At 37.0% G+C, this 12,122-nt stretch overlaps 1 protein-coding gene across 1 annotated transcript; it reads right to left on the minus strand.

Annotated features, from left to right (window-relative positions):
* Positions 1-6,860: 6,860 nt before the first annotated feature.
* LOC115630765 (gustatory receptor 23a) lies at positions 6,861-10,249 on the minus strand. Its single transcript, XM_030527421.1, has 3 exons — positions 9,092-10,249; positions 7,069-7,227; positions 6,861-6,995 (listed from the first exon to the last, which is right to left on the minus strand). Exons 1-3 carry the CDS (start codon positions 9,965-9,967, stop codon positions 6,861-6,863), a joined length of 1,170 nt encoding a protein of 389 aa, XP_030383281.1. The 5' UTR covers positions 9,968-10,249.
* Between the last annotated feature and the right edge of the window lie 1,873 nt (positions 10,250-12,122).

The following is a 12,122-nucleotide window of genomic DNA, read 5'->3' on the forward strand; positions in this document are numbered from 1 at the left end:
TGGCTGCGCAGATTGCGACCAACAGCCAATGTGGAGACAAAAGGTCCAAACGTATTTTGCAGTCGACAAATGGCAATAGATTTCAAAAACATAAACCAAACGGGGTTACATACACGTACTCGTATACCCGTAGTATTTGGGGGGTTAAGTGAGCCACTAAAAAAGATAGAGATAGACGTACAGATAAACGGATACCAGCAGCGCTTGCAGCCAAAGGGCTTAACACTTTGACAATATATTGTAGCGACACAATTGCGTTAATTTCCAACCATCCGCCTTCTAGGCGAAGGCGTGGGCGTTAAATTCCACATACTTGTAGGCTTAAGGACTTTAGCAGGCACAAGTTATTTGTAAGTGCATGTCTATACTGAACCTAGTACTAAGTATACTGTACATGTATAGATGTATATACATACATATATGTATATGTAGGTATAGAACAAATGAACTTTACGTCCATTTGGCTAATGAAATTTGAAAAGTTGCATAAATTTCGGTAACATTTTATGAATATTTAAAAACTTTAGCCGAATGATTCGTCGCCGCCTTGTTTCTATGCGGAAGACAAAAGCATTCAAATTGAAAATTCATCATCAAAAAAGTTGAACAACAGTTTGTAGAGTGGATAAAATATTCATGTATGCACACAAGTTTTTATAAGCCAAAAAGTTTGATTGGCTGATAATTCTCTAAAAAGCAATTAGCTCAGTGTTAACAGCAACAACTGCAAACTTAAGCGACTATTGTAACTTCGAGCGGAGTAATCAGGTACTTGCGCCTGGGGGCTAAACAAGATAACAATGATAAAACAATTTGGCGATGGGCCTTACGAACAATTAAGCAAACCTGTAGACTGTACACAAGACAGTTTAATGGATGTGGAGAAATCATATAAAATATCATCCATTTTGATGACAAGAAATGCTAGGTTTCGTTTCCGCCTCATCGGCAACAAGAATTTAAAATTTCGCCCTTAAACTGTTTCCATTGCTGTTATAAGTATAAATATATTTACTAAGTTATTTCTCTTTATTGTAATAACCTCACATGCTTTAACTTTCTTTTTTAAAACGCTAAAAAATAATTCAAAAATAAAACACAATTTTGCCCTTTCTCAGGCCTACTTAGATAATGTTTCAGTAGTTCTCTACTTTCTAGTGGAAAAAATTTTACAGTTGTTATATAAGTAGATGAAGCAACAAAAGGAGCAGAATGAAATCAGACGGACATGGTTAGATCAATTTGTCTCAATATAACTTAGATCGTGATAATTTAAATCGTGAGTTCACGCCGACACCTAAACGGCTGTACTAACAATTTTAAGGCTTGGATCGCAACGAACTTCAAGGAGTTCGATCTCTTAAAAAAGTTCTTTCAGTGAAGATGGCACGAGTATGCGAAAACTTTTATGTCAAATTAGCCTGTTTAGTTCGCTATTGAAGGCTTATAAAGTAATATAAATATAAAGTCATTCAACTTATCCCTATCTTTTTCCTTAAACCACTTCTTCTTCTTGGTCCTGCCGCCGCCGAACCTATTTTCCTTCTTTTGTGTTGTTGGGAGCTGCTCGGCCGACGACTTATCGTCCTTCTTAGACCGCATCGCATATATTTATGGCTATAACTTCTTGTTAAATCGGTCTATCATAGTGAAACTTGGCATACGGACACATAATAACTAACTGAAGGTATTTGCAAAATTAACAAAAATCGCGATTTGCATGGGAGAGGGGGGTGCCAGGGAAATTCCAAAATACACATTTTCTGCGTATTCACATAAGGCATCTGGGACTAAAATTTGATGTCCGTAGGTCTTATAGTCTCCGAGATATAGGCGATTATACGAATGGAAAATGGGGAAAACCCCCATAGGGGAGAAGTGGGGGGAAAACAAAAAAATAAAACAAACTTGCACAGCGTACACACATAAGGCACCTTTGTGCAAAATTTGGTGTCTCTATCTCTTATAGTCTCTGAGATCTAGGTGATCATACGGACGGACTGACCGACGGACGGACAGACAGATAGACAGACAGGGCTAGATCGACTCGTCTTGTCACGCTGATCAAGAATATGTATACTTTGTGGGGTCTGCCACGCCTCCTTCTGCCTGTTACATTTTTCAGCTCCCGCAAACCTAATATACTTCTGAACATTTCATGTACAGAGTATAAACATACTTGTAATATGGATATCTACTTTTGACATAGTATATGTCAGATTCTTTTTACTTATGTGAGTCTGTCAGAAACATCTATAGAATCAAATAACAACAGAAAATGTCACGAAAAATGTATCACGTGAAACTTAAATGGGATGATGGCTTTAATGCCCTATAGAATGCAGGCATAACGGTTCGTAAATCTCAAATAGACTTCTTCGATAAACTTAAAAACTTTTACAGCCGCCAACTTTAAAATCTGCTGGCATATGGGACACGGCCCCAAAGCGCATACCACTTGGACTGACTGATAGTTGCAGTCAAATTTTATTTAACGCCTTTAACGAGGAACATTCTGTGTTTGCCTTCAAGGTGCACGGTTCCATGGAGATGTCAAGGTCGAGAATGATATGCAGACACTGCTTGCTGCATCCTAAGGTGTGTAAAGTGCTTGGAAATTATGTAAAAGATAGTGAGATTATGTGATAAAGATTAAGTGATTATATTTAATAATCATTAAACAAATACGAGTATGTATTTTACAATTTAAGGCGTTTAGAGGTCTCCTGCTTTCGTCAGCTGAAATGATTTTTTAATGCATAAATGACTTATTTTTATTTGTATTTAATTTAATTACATTTCCTACTATCCATTGTTAGAGTGACTAAATGTGAGAAAATACTAAGACAAATATATGTTTACCAATTGGCAAACGTGGCAGACCACGGGAGACTAATTATAAATCTTTAATTACTAATCGAAGTTACCAATGACTCTATTAGTGAATATTTTTCATTTTAACTTTATTGTATGATTTTTATTTTAATGCTATGAAAATAATTGTAATTTATTTTGTAAAGTGTAGCATGCCTTTTAAAGCAAATAATGCTCTTTATAATTTCAGCATCGAGGGATGTGGGATGCTAAGCTCAGATAAGCTGCGCGTAGTAGAGAATATTACGTATACGAGTTTCTTGGCATATGTTAGAAAAAACAGTGGCAAGAACTTATCCTCACCACTCATAAATATTTATAAGTGGCTCAACTGTTTTAGTTGTTATGTTAATTGAGAGTTGAAGTAGCGTAACAATTTCTGCGAGTGTGCATGTGTGTGAAGGGTGACTCGATGAGTGCTGCACACATCTTGAGCATCTGCGAGTGTGGTAAATAATATTTACATGGCTCGACATTTGCATACCTAACGACAAAAACTGCTCTCGGAGTTGGCAACTCATTCGCACACCCTTCAGCTTCAGCTTCTGCTTCTGCTTCAGCACCAGCTCAAGCAAAAGCAATAGCAGGAGTAGCAATGGTATTCTAGGCCGCCCACTTATCTAACCGCCGCAGAGCAGAGTAGAGCTCGAGTCCTTGTCCCAGTCCCGTTTACAAATTAATGCGAGCTCGCACGTGTTAATTCAAGGATGTGCTGTTGCTGCTACTTCTGCTTTCTGCTTCTTCTGCCGCTGCTGCTACTGCTGCTGCTCTTGCTGCTTCTCTTCGTGCCGGTGCCGGTGCCGGTGCATGGTGGCTGCTGTCGTTACTTTATCCTTTCTGCTGTGCATGTGGTACATTCGGCATGAATTTGCATATTAGAAAAAGTTTTTTTGCTTGCAAAATGCCAGTTTAATATGCCTGAAGTAGTTTTGTCTACATCTACCGAAATACGCTTCCTAAAAACGGAACTTAGCACCATCTAACTTGTGCGGGCGTATGCGGCAAGCAATCCTCACCAAATACCATAGTGTTAGTGGGCGGCATATATAATTACAAGCAAAACCAAATTCGCCAAAAACCCAGAGAAAATGCATCAAATCAAGCTGGAAAGTATTTATTTACCTTTGAAAAGGTTGGTGGGGCAAATGTCTGTTTAAATTACGCCACAAGTTTATTCTCTTCGCAAATGCAAACTTTATGTCTTAAGGCTTAATTGTTTTCCTCTATTTTTTTTATTTTTTATTTTGCGCTAACAACCACACCTGAGAACTGCTAGGGGTAATACTATATACATGCTTGCTCACACTCGAGAGTTACGGTTATGCAATTTAGTATAACGACAACAAATTATTAATAAGATTGAGCTGAAGGCGAACATTCAGTTTCAATCAAACTCTCAAACTCATACATATAGCATCGTTAATGAACTTCATTATTGCCTACAGGCCAGCAATGATCGAACATGGTGTTCACTATCATACATACATACATGATCGAAATGTTCGCTGAAGTTTGAGTTGCTCATAAGCCATGTCACTCAAGCGATTATATACATACTTCAGCGGCCAGCACAAAATTTACATCGGGCGTACAACAATAACATCTACAACAAAAATCACCGTAAGAGTTGTGAGTAAGTCCTGCTAAAAATTGAGCAACGGCAAACGAACTGCGTGTATTTTGTTTTTGCATTAATCTGTTTGAGCGTCTGGCTGGCGACCACTGCAACTGTTTTGTTGTTGTAAGTTCGTTGCGATCGGCACTCTGCTTGTGCGTCTGGTTAGCGCCATTTACCAAAACGGAAAGAAAGAAATTCTGAAGCGTTAGAAGAAAGCGAACCCGATTTGTTCGTAAACAATGCAATCAGGCCCGCTGCTCGATCTCGAACATAGAATGGTGGCTCTTTTAGGAACGAACTCGAACTCATCCGTTGCAGCTCCCTCTTGAACACACACGAACCGCTTATCAAAAATAATTAACACATGTAAAATATATTAATACATACATATCTATTATGTAAAAGAGTAACAGATGGTGGCTGATGTTTTTAAGCAGGCACCAGCTAAAAATTTCACATGAAGAAAAATGTGTAGTAACGGGAGCTCACATTCCCAGAATTAAAGAGCATTAATATTTGGGGTTACATCGAAAATAAAAGCATTAACATTATCTCTTATAGTTCCTGATGAGATGGATGGTCGAAGAGAAAGGACTAGATCGGATTGTGTCACTATATTGAGTTCACTTTTGAAAGTGTTTTTAACACCCATTAATTTAGAGTTTACTTCTTTAACTTGATATATGGATGCATTTGTTTAATGCCGTGTTAAGCATTAAATTTACTATTTAATATTTTTTGCAGCAGTTCTGTACTGTGCTTGTCTATTTTTTGTTGGCTTTGTTTCACTTACTTAGCAGGAGTTTTTGCATGGCGCTCACACAAGTTCTGTTGCTGCGTTCCCTCTCACGAATTTTGGTAGAGCTTTAGTTTACCGTTTCTACTACACACTTGTGCCTTTGTTGTTTGTGCTTTGCCCTCGCGCTCTTTCATTTGTTTATCTTTCTAATTAACCCTAGAAAGCTTGTGTGCTTAAAAGTCTTGCACATTAAAACATGCTCTGGATTGCGACCATCTGCAGTTCATCAGCTACAGATTGTATTTAAAGCGTGTTGAATATTACGTTTGCAGGATTCAATGGTTAGCATCATTGAAATACAATTCGCGGATGCATTATAGCGTGCACATCAATTTTTTTAGTTAGTTTGAGTCAGTTTTAAAACGTGCCAGCCACCGCCATCTCCACTGATAACTCTTCATGTCTTGGATTATTCACCAATATTGTCTCCAGAAAATCTGTTGGCAGCTCCTTTAGCTCCTTACCAGATTCCTTCTATTATAATGTTTGCTCCTCAGAAGTGAGTGCTTGTGTCTCCTTTCTTAGTTAGTAACTGTTCAGCACACATTTTTAAATGTAGTTTTTTCTGTGTCTTGTGAAATAACATCACTTAATAAATGTAGGCCACTACTATACATAATTTTTAAAGAGCTTAATAAAATTGAATTCATTTTTTAATGAACTTAATAAAATTCCTAGTTGTTATGAGGGGTGTTGCTTATAACTTCCTTTAAGAACATTTTTTAAATTGCCAATGTCAAATGCAGTTTAGGCATTACCCTTAACAACAACAATTGAACAATATTATATACTTTAGAATAAAACTCTCCTTTCCATTGGCATTTTTTTCTTGGTAACGGAAAATTAGAAGTATCGACTCGGTTTCTGTAGGTTGTCCTACAATCCCGTTCATATGAAAACTTTAAAATCCTCATACTGGAGTAGATATTATATAATATTATATAATATTAGCCAAGCCATTGCCTTCGAGCTATATGAAGAGGAGTTTTTAAATTTTCTTTTACCACAAAGATGTCCGACTTTGTGTAGAGACCGTACAATTATTTGAAATTCTTAATAACCATTCAACATCTCTGTAAATTCATAATTAAGATCCCCTGCTCACCATACACCTATGCCCGCTCTTCTGACCGACAAGATCTCGGAATGTTTAAGTCATAGTTAACAGGAACTGTTGGAGATATAGCTTCTGTATAGTTAAATCATTTTAAAAGATTCTTATTTGTTTGTATCAGGAAATATTATTATTAATATTATATATATTTATATTATTATTACTGTTTCGAACTATGACGAAATGATTTACGAGCAGAAACATTTCAAGGACTTTATACATACGAGTATACTGAAACATGCTTAAGCATATGTGTCATAATTTAATTTAACTTATTAATTAAATTTAAACAAATAAAACTACAAAAATATTTTTAATAGAGCTGAGCCCGCTCGGTTCTAGCATTCAATTCTTGTTTTTCAATAAATATCTGCAATTGTTCGTTTTGTTAAATTTCAAATTTTTAAATCGCTTTTGAGATATTTCTGGTATGTGTGCATTCACTAATTTGGAAATCATTGAGGCTCTATTAGTTTGGTACTGTTGGTGGGAATCGACTCGATTTTGATTTGATTTCGCCCCGTGGAATTCTTATCGGCAACCATAAATTGCAGCAGGATAACCAAGTAAGTCACGACTGCAGCAAACATCTGAAAATAAAATAGTTTTGGTTTTCTTTATTGGTTTGTAATAAAGAATCAAAGCCCGGCGATGTGAGCTTACGCTGCTCAATAGGTGTAGATTGAGGTTAAAAAAGTCCTTTGCCGTAACCACAAAGCGCTGATGCAGGGCCTGCAAGGAAAACTCACTGACTAGGTCGTTATATCGTTTGCTTCCCAGGGGCTTGGCCAACTTCGAGATGAGACAGCCGATCTGTCGACTCTGCAAAATAAAATATGCATCTATTAATAATTACATGAGCGCAGTATATGGCTTACAAGATTGAAGGCTTGCTGGCAGTGCCAACAGACAGTTACGAGCGGCAACAAGATATTAAACAAATATCCAGCATCACTCAGAAAGGTGTGACCACTTGGCGCCTGAATCGTCACATCTAGAAAAATCCAATAGGCATTGCACACTAGTTCTACGAAATACACGATTAAAATGGCTAAAATACTGTTGGCATAGGCTTCGTTTAGCGCTCTAAGGAGTTGATAGTGATCGCCATAGTGGAGCTTTAATCGTTTAACTTGCAAAAGATGATGTTCCATATCAATACAGTTGGAGGCACGAACTTTGTGTCGAGTCAATATTTGTAGTTTGTTTCTAAGACGGTGGGTTTTGCTATTGACGTTCAAGATGTCGCCGAGAAATTCCAAAAGTTTCAACTGCAATGCCAGTATGGTGGGTAAGGACCTCAAAGAAAATATTGTAAACTCAGTTACACTGGCGTGTTGCAACAAATTGAAAGTGCTGAGGCAGCTTACTAGCCACATGGATGTCAGCATGATGCCAGTAATTAGTGCAACATCTGAATCATATTCCTCCTCAACACTATGTGAGGCAAAAGCGCCATAGAAACTGCTTTGGATTTTTGGCAGGCGCTGCTTGTAGCTCTGTTTCCAATATGCATCCAGCAAAATAATGACATGAGTCGCTACTCTACCAAAGAACCGAGCAACTTCCACATAACAATTCAGCTTACAGTTGAGGTCGTGGGAAAAGAGCTGCTGCGAGGTTATAATCTGTATGTATGCTAACCAGGCCAGCCAACCACACAGCTGGAGAGCCTGAAGCCTACGCCAACGCGTACTGCATCTAAGTCGAAAGATGCAGAGCAGAGTGTGGAAAAGGCGCAGCACAAAGCGCGTGGCACAACGTTTCACTTGACTCATGGCTAATAACTAGTCGGCCAACAGTAATGGGCTAATTGAGTTAAAACCAAAGTGCACTGTCAGCAAAGCTTTTAAAGAGTCGAGTCGAGTCGCGTGCCATTCCGTCAATAAGTCAATTACAATACCATTCATCTTTGCTATCAGAACGATAGGGAAGGCCATACTCGAAATGGCCTTTCAAAATGTCGCTAAGTCCTTAAATGGTTTTTTTTTTTTTGCGACATGAAGTGTTTACAGGCTTTTGCTAACTAATTTATTCATCGACAATAGATCCTATCATTTTATTTGTTTTCTAAAAGATACTCAAGTATTGTTAATTGTATGCTATTTAATCAATGATATTTAATTAACGTATTGTCATTAAACTCATTGAAGACGTTTTCAAACGTTATTTTACGGATGAAAGAGTTTTAAATGAAATTCCTGATATGGCATTGAACAATTTTTATCGCGTTTTTAAAGCGCACAACATTTTAAAGCTTCTGCCTCATAGATCAAAATATTGTTTTCATTAGAATACATCGCATTTAACTTTTTAAAAAGTTGCAGAAAATAAAAAATTAAATAATTTTCAATAGACCTCTAGTCTCTTTTAAAAATGCGAAATATTTTTTTGTTACGAGTATTTAGGCCTCATATTAGAAGTAATTGGTGAGGTAAGTAGTACACATGAATACTTGTATATAAATCACATATAATTTTATAAAGTAGTAGAAAATTAAAAATTAAGTTCTTTTAGATAGATCTCTAGCCTCTTTCAAAAATTCGAAATATTTGCTTGGTGAAAGGATTTAGGCCTCAAATTAGAAGTCTATTTTCTCACACATTATTGTGCAAAGATATAGACGAGGAAGTAAATTACGAAAGCTACTTAATTGGTTAGTTATATAGTAGAGTTATATACTTACGTTTTCAGAACTCCTATCACCAGACCAGAAGAGTGCAACTATGAGTAGTCCTGTGGCGAAGCTAGTGCATCCATTGTAGACATAATAATGAATGCTTTCCATTGTGTAATCTGAGAGAATCGTCCAGTAGGCATTGGATATAATATCAAGGGAGCAAACTAGAAGCAAGGCCAACATGCCCCAGCCATAGCAGTTGTTGAAGGCCCCAAAGCACTCAAAGATACTCTGGTAGTTGAGGCGCAGTTGCAGCAGCTGGTCGCACTCCTGAGTACTAGATGGCTGCCACAGCATCGAGATGGGTGCAATGCGGGCTGCGAGCACAATCAGAGAGTGTTTTAGCTGCTTACACCGTTGGTTGAGTTCCATGACGTGTTGCAGCAGCTGAATGAATCGAAAACGCAACAACCATGTGTGGGGCATGGAATATGCATGCACTGGGTTCACATTGGAATTGGCATTGGCCCAGGTCTTGGCGATGTCGAGAGCAAATTCTACAAAAATCAAAATCAGCAATTTTCTTCTTATTTGCGGTGCACAGAGCCGCTGGAGCTGGAGTTTGCGTCGACGACGTTCATAATCTGCAAATGATGCACCCTTCAGTATACTCTCGCCTATCAATATCAGAGCCACAATGGAGTGGCCCAGAAACACGCCGATTCCAACGTATGCACTGACTATGCCGCTGCCATCTGGTATACTTTTTGCATATTTCCAGCCTCCATGCACTACGAACAACAAGAAGGCCACCCAAATGCATCGAATGGCCACAGCTACCAGCCATGGAGTTCGGGAAGTGCGTGTGGGCAGAGGCACCAGAGCCATCAACCAGAAGCTGGCAGCAAGGCAACGACAGGAAATGATTCTCCAGGCCTTCATGTTGTTCCTCACGCACTTGGAATCGCTTTGAGTAAAAATAAGTTTATACAAAAACTATCTGCAACTTTAACATTCTGAACCCATTCATCATCGTTGCCACTTACAGGAGCATGTGTAGAATGACAGCTCAACAAAATTTGTTGATCATCGCTCTGATAAATATAATTAGTTTGTGTGAGTTTTACTTTTGATTTGATTGATTTGCTTCATTTGTTCATAAAGTACAAAAATATACACATATGCTCAACTTTCTCAGTATAACAAAAGACTTGAAACAAAAGTTCGGACATTTTAAATCCATACTTCTCCACTCCCTAATAGCATTAAGTTACACCAAATAATACATATAATTAATAAAAATAATTGATAATTAAATTAGTTACATTAACTGCGAGCTTGTTAGTACATACATATGTTAGAAAAATGAAAAATAAAAAGTTGTATTTGTAAGCACAGCGGCAATTACTAATTCACTTATGTGTACCAAGTTTTATAACTGCCTTATCGATCGATTACCATATACATATCACTTGCACTTTTTTAGTGGCCGAGACGGAACTAAGAACTAAATTAATAATTGTAAATAAAGACACATATATTCTGTTATATTAAATAGCAAACCAAAATCGATTACCTTTAACAAGTATATAGCTTAATTGGAAATCCTTTCTAATATAAATAAGCTTAAAGACTGAAGAAAAGTAACTTCATCACATCTAGTAAAGAGTTTTAAGTTGTAATAATCAGAAAGTAATAATTGCAAGCATTCCAAATATGCTCGAAATATCCTAATTATCAATTACTCAGCCGATTTATAAGAGAAGAGATGCGAAGTCGAGCGAGCTCAACTCTTAAATACCCTGTACCTCCACAAAACAGAAAAACGTTAAAGAAAGATTTTAAAAATCTTTTTATTAAATTAAATTAAATAAAGAATATTCCAATAACATACATTTGCATCACAATCATGTCTATACGTGTATGTATGAAGTACAGAAATACGTCAAAGGAGCAACAACAGCTGCGGGCAGAGCTTGGGCAGAGAATTCAAGTATATTTATGGCTATAACTTTTTTCATAATTGACCTATCATAATGAAAATTAAAATACGGACACGTAATCACTAACTGGATGCGTCTACCAAATTTGAAAATTCCATGTAGTAGGTAAGCTATAGAAAATTGCGAATAGCGTAGGCGTGTATCGGAAAATATAAACAAACTTGCTCTTTCACGGGCTTAGGAGAATCAAAATTTTGGTAATTCAAGCTCTTATACTTTCTGAGATCCTTGAGTTCGTATTGACTGACAGACAGGCGGACATGCCGTAATGGACTGGTCTTTTCATCCTGATGAAAAATAAATATACTTTGTGGGGTCTGCCACGCCTCCTTCTGTGTGTTGCATATACACTCGCACAAAACTAATATGCCCTTTTACCCTTTGGGTACAGGGTATAAAAAGAAAACTCTTTGCAATGCTACAAAATTGCTGCTTGCCATGCCTTTGATGTAAAAGGCATGTTGTATTTCTTTTGTTGTTGTCAACTAATCCCTTTCAGAATTTATATGCACTAGAGCGTAGTCTGAAATTGAATAATATATTTTAAATCGAATTTCTATTTATGACATTCTTATAAATATGAAATCAGCGTTTATGGTTAAAGCTCTGTTTTTGAATTGATTGTAATGTAAATGCAATTAAATTCGGATTAGTTTTTATGCCACTTTCTCAATAAAGGGCGTAATTAGATTTCCAACACACACAAACAAACGCAAATACTTACATACTTACATACAAACACGTACATACTATATGTGTCGGCAGCGTTCAGTTTCTAACGTTTCCATTAGCAATGCCATTAAAATACTTGGTAATTAAAATGCCATTGATACATGCTCACATTTTCGGCGTGCGTGTGGGTGAATAAATTAAAAGTTCAAATCAAAATGTGATTTACATGCATATGTGTGCAATGTATGTGCGCATTATCACTTGCTTTGCCAGCAAATGTTCGATTTTCGCATCAGAAGTGCAAAAAACATTTGTGTAAATAAGAAAATCAATTAAATATTTGAGCTGCAAAATTGCTAAATAGTTTCTCGTTGCAATGTTTAAATGCAATGATTAGGCCCGATTCGCATTTACTTGTATTT

The sequence above is a fragment of the Scaptodrosophila lebanonensis genome, unplaced genomic scaffold (genome assembly GCF_003285725.1).
Source record: "Scaptodrosophila lebanonensis strain 11010-0011.00,11010-0021.00 unplaced genomic scaffold, SlebRS2 tig00001410-arrow-pilon, whole genome shotgun sequence".
Lineage (NCBI taxonomy): Eukaryota > Metazoa > Arthropoda > Insecta > Diptera > Drosophilidae > Scaptodrosophila > Scaptodrosophila lebanonensis.

Excerpts from the sequence above, each read along its gene's own strand:
- LOC115630765 (XM_030527421.1), bottom strand. The coding sequence starts at position 9,967 with ATGAAGGCCTGGAGAATCATTTCCTGTCGTTGCCTTGCTGCCAGCTTC. Across the intron at positions 7,228-9,091 it reads GTGATAGGAGTTCTGAAAAC|AGTCGACAGATCGGCTGTCT; the intron begins GTAAGTATATAA and ends TTTATTTTGCAG. Across the intron at positions 6,996-7,068 it reads ATCTACACCTATTGAGCAGC|ATGTTTGCTGCAGTCGTGAC; the intron begins GTAAGCTCACAT and ends TTTTATTTTCAG.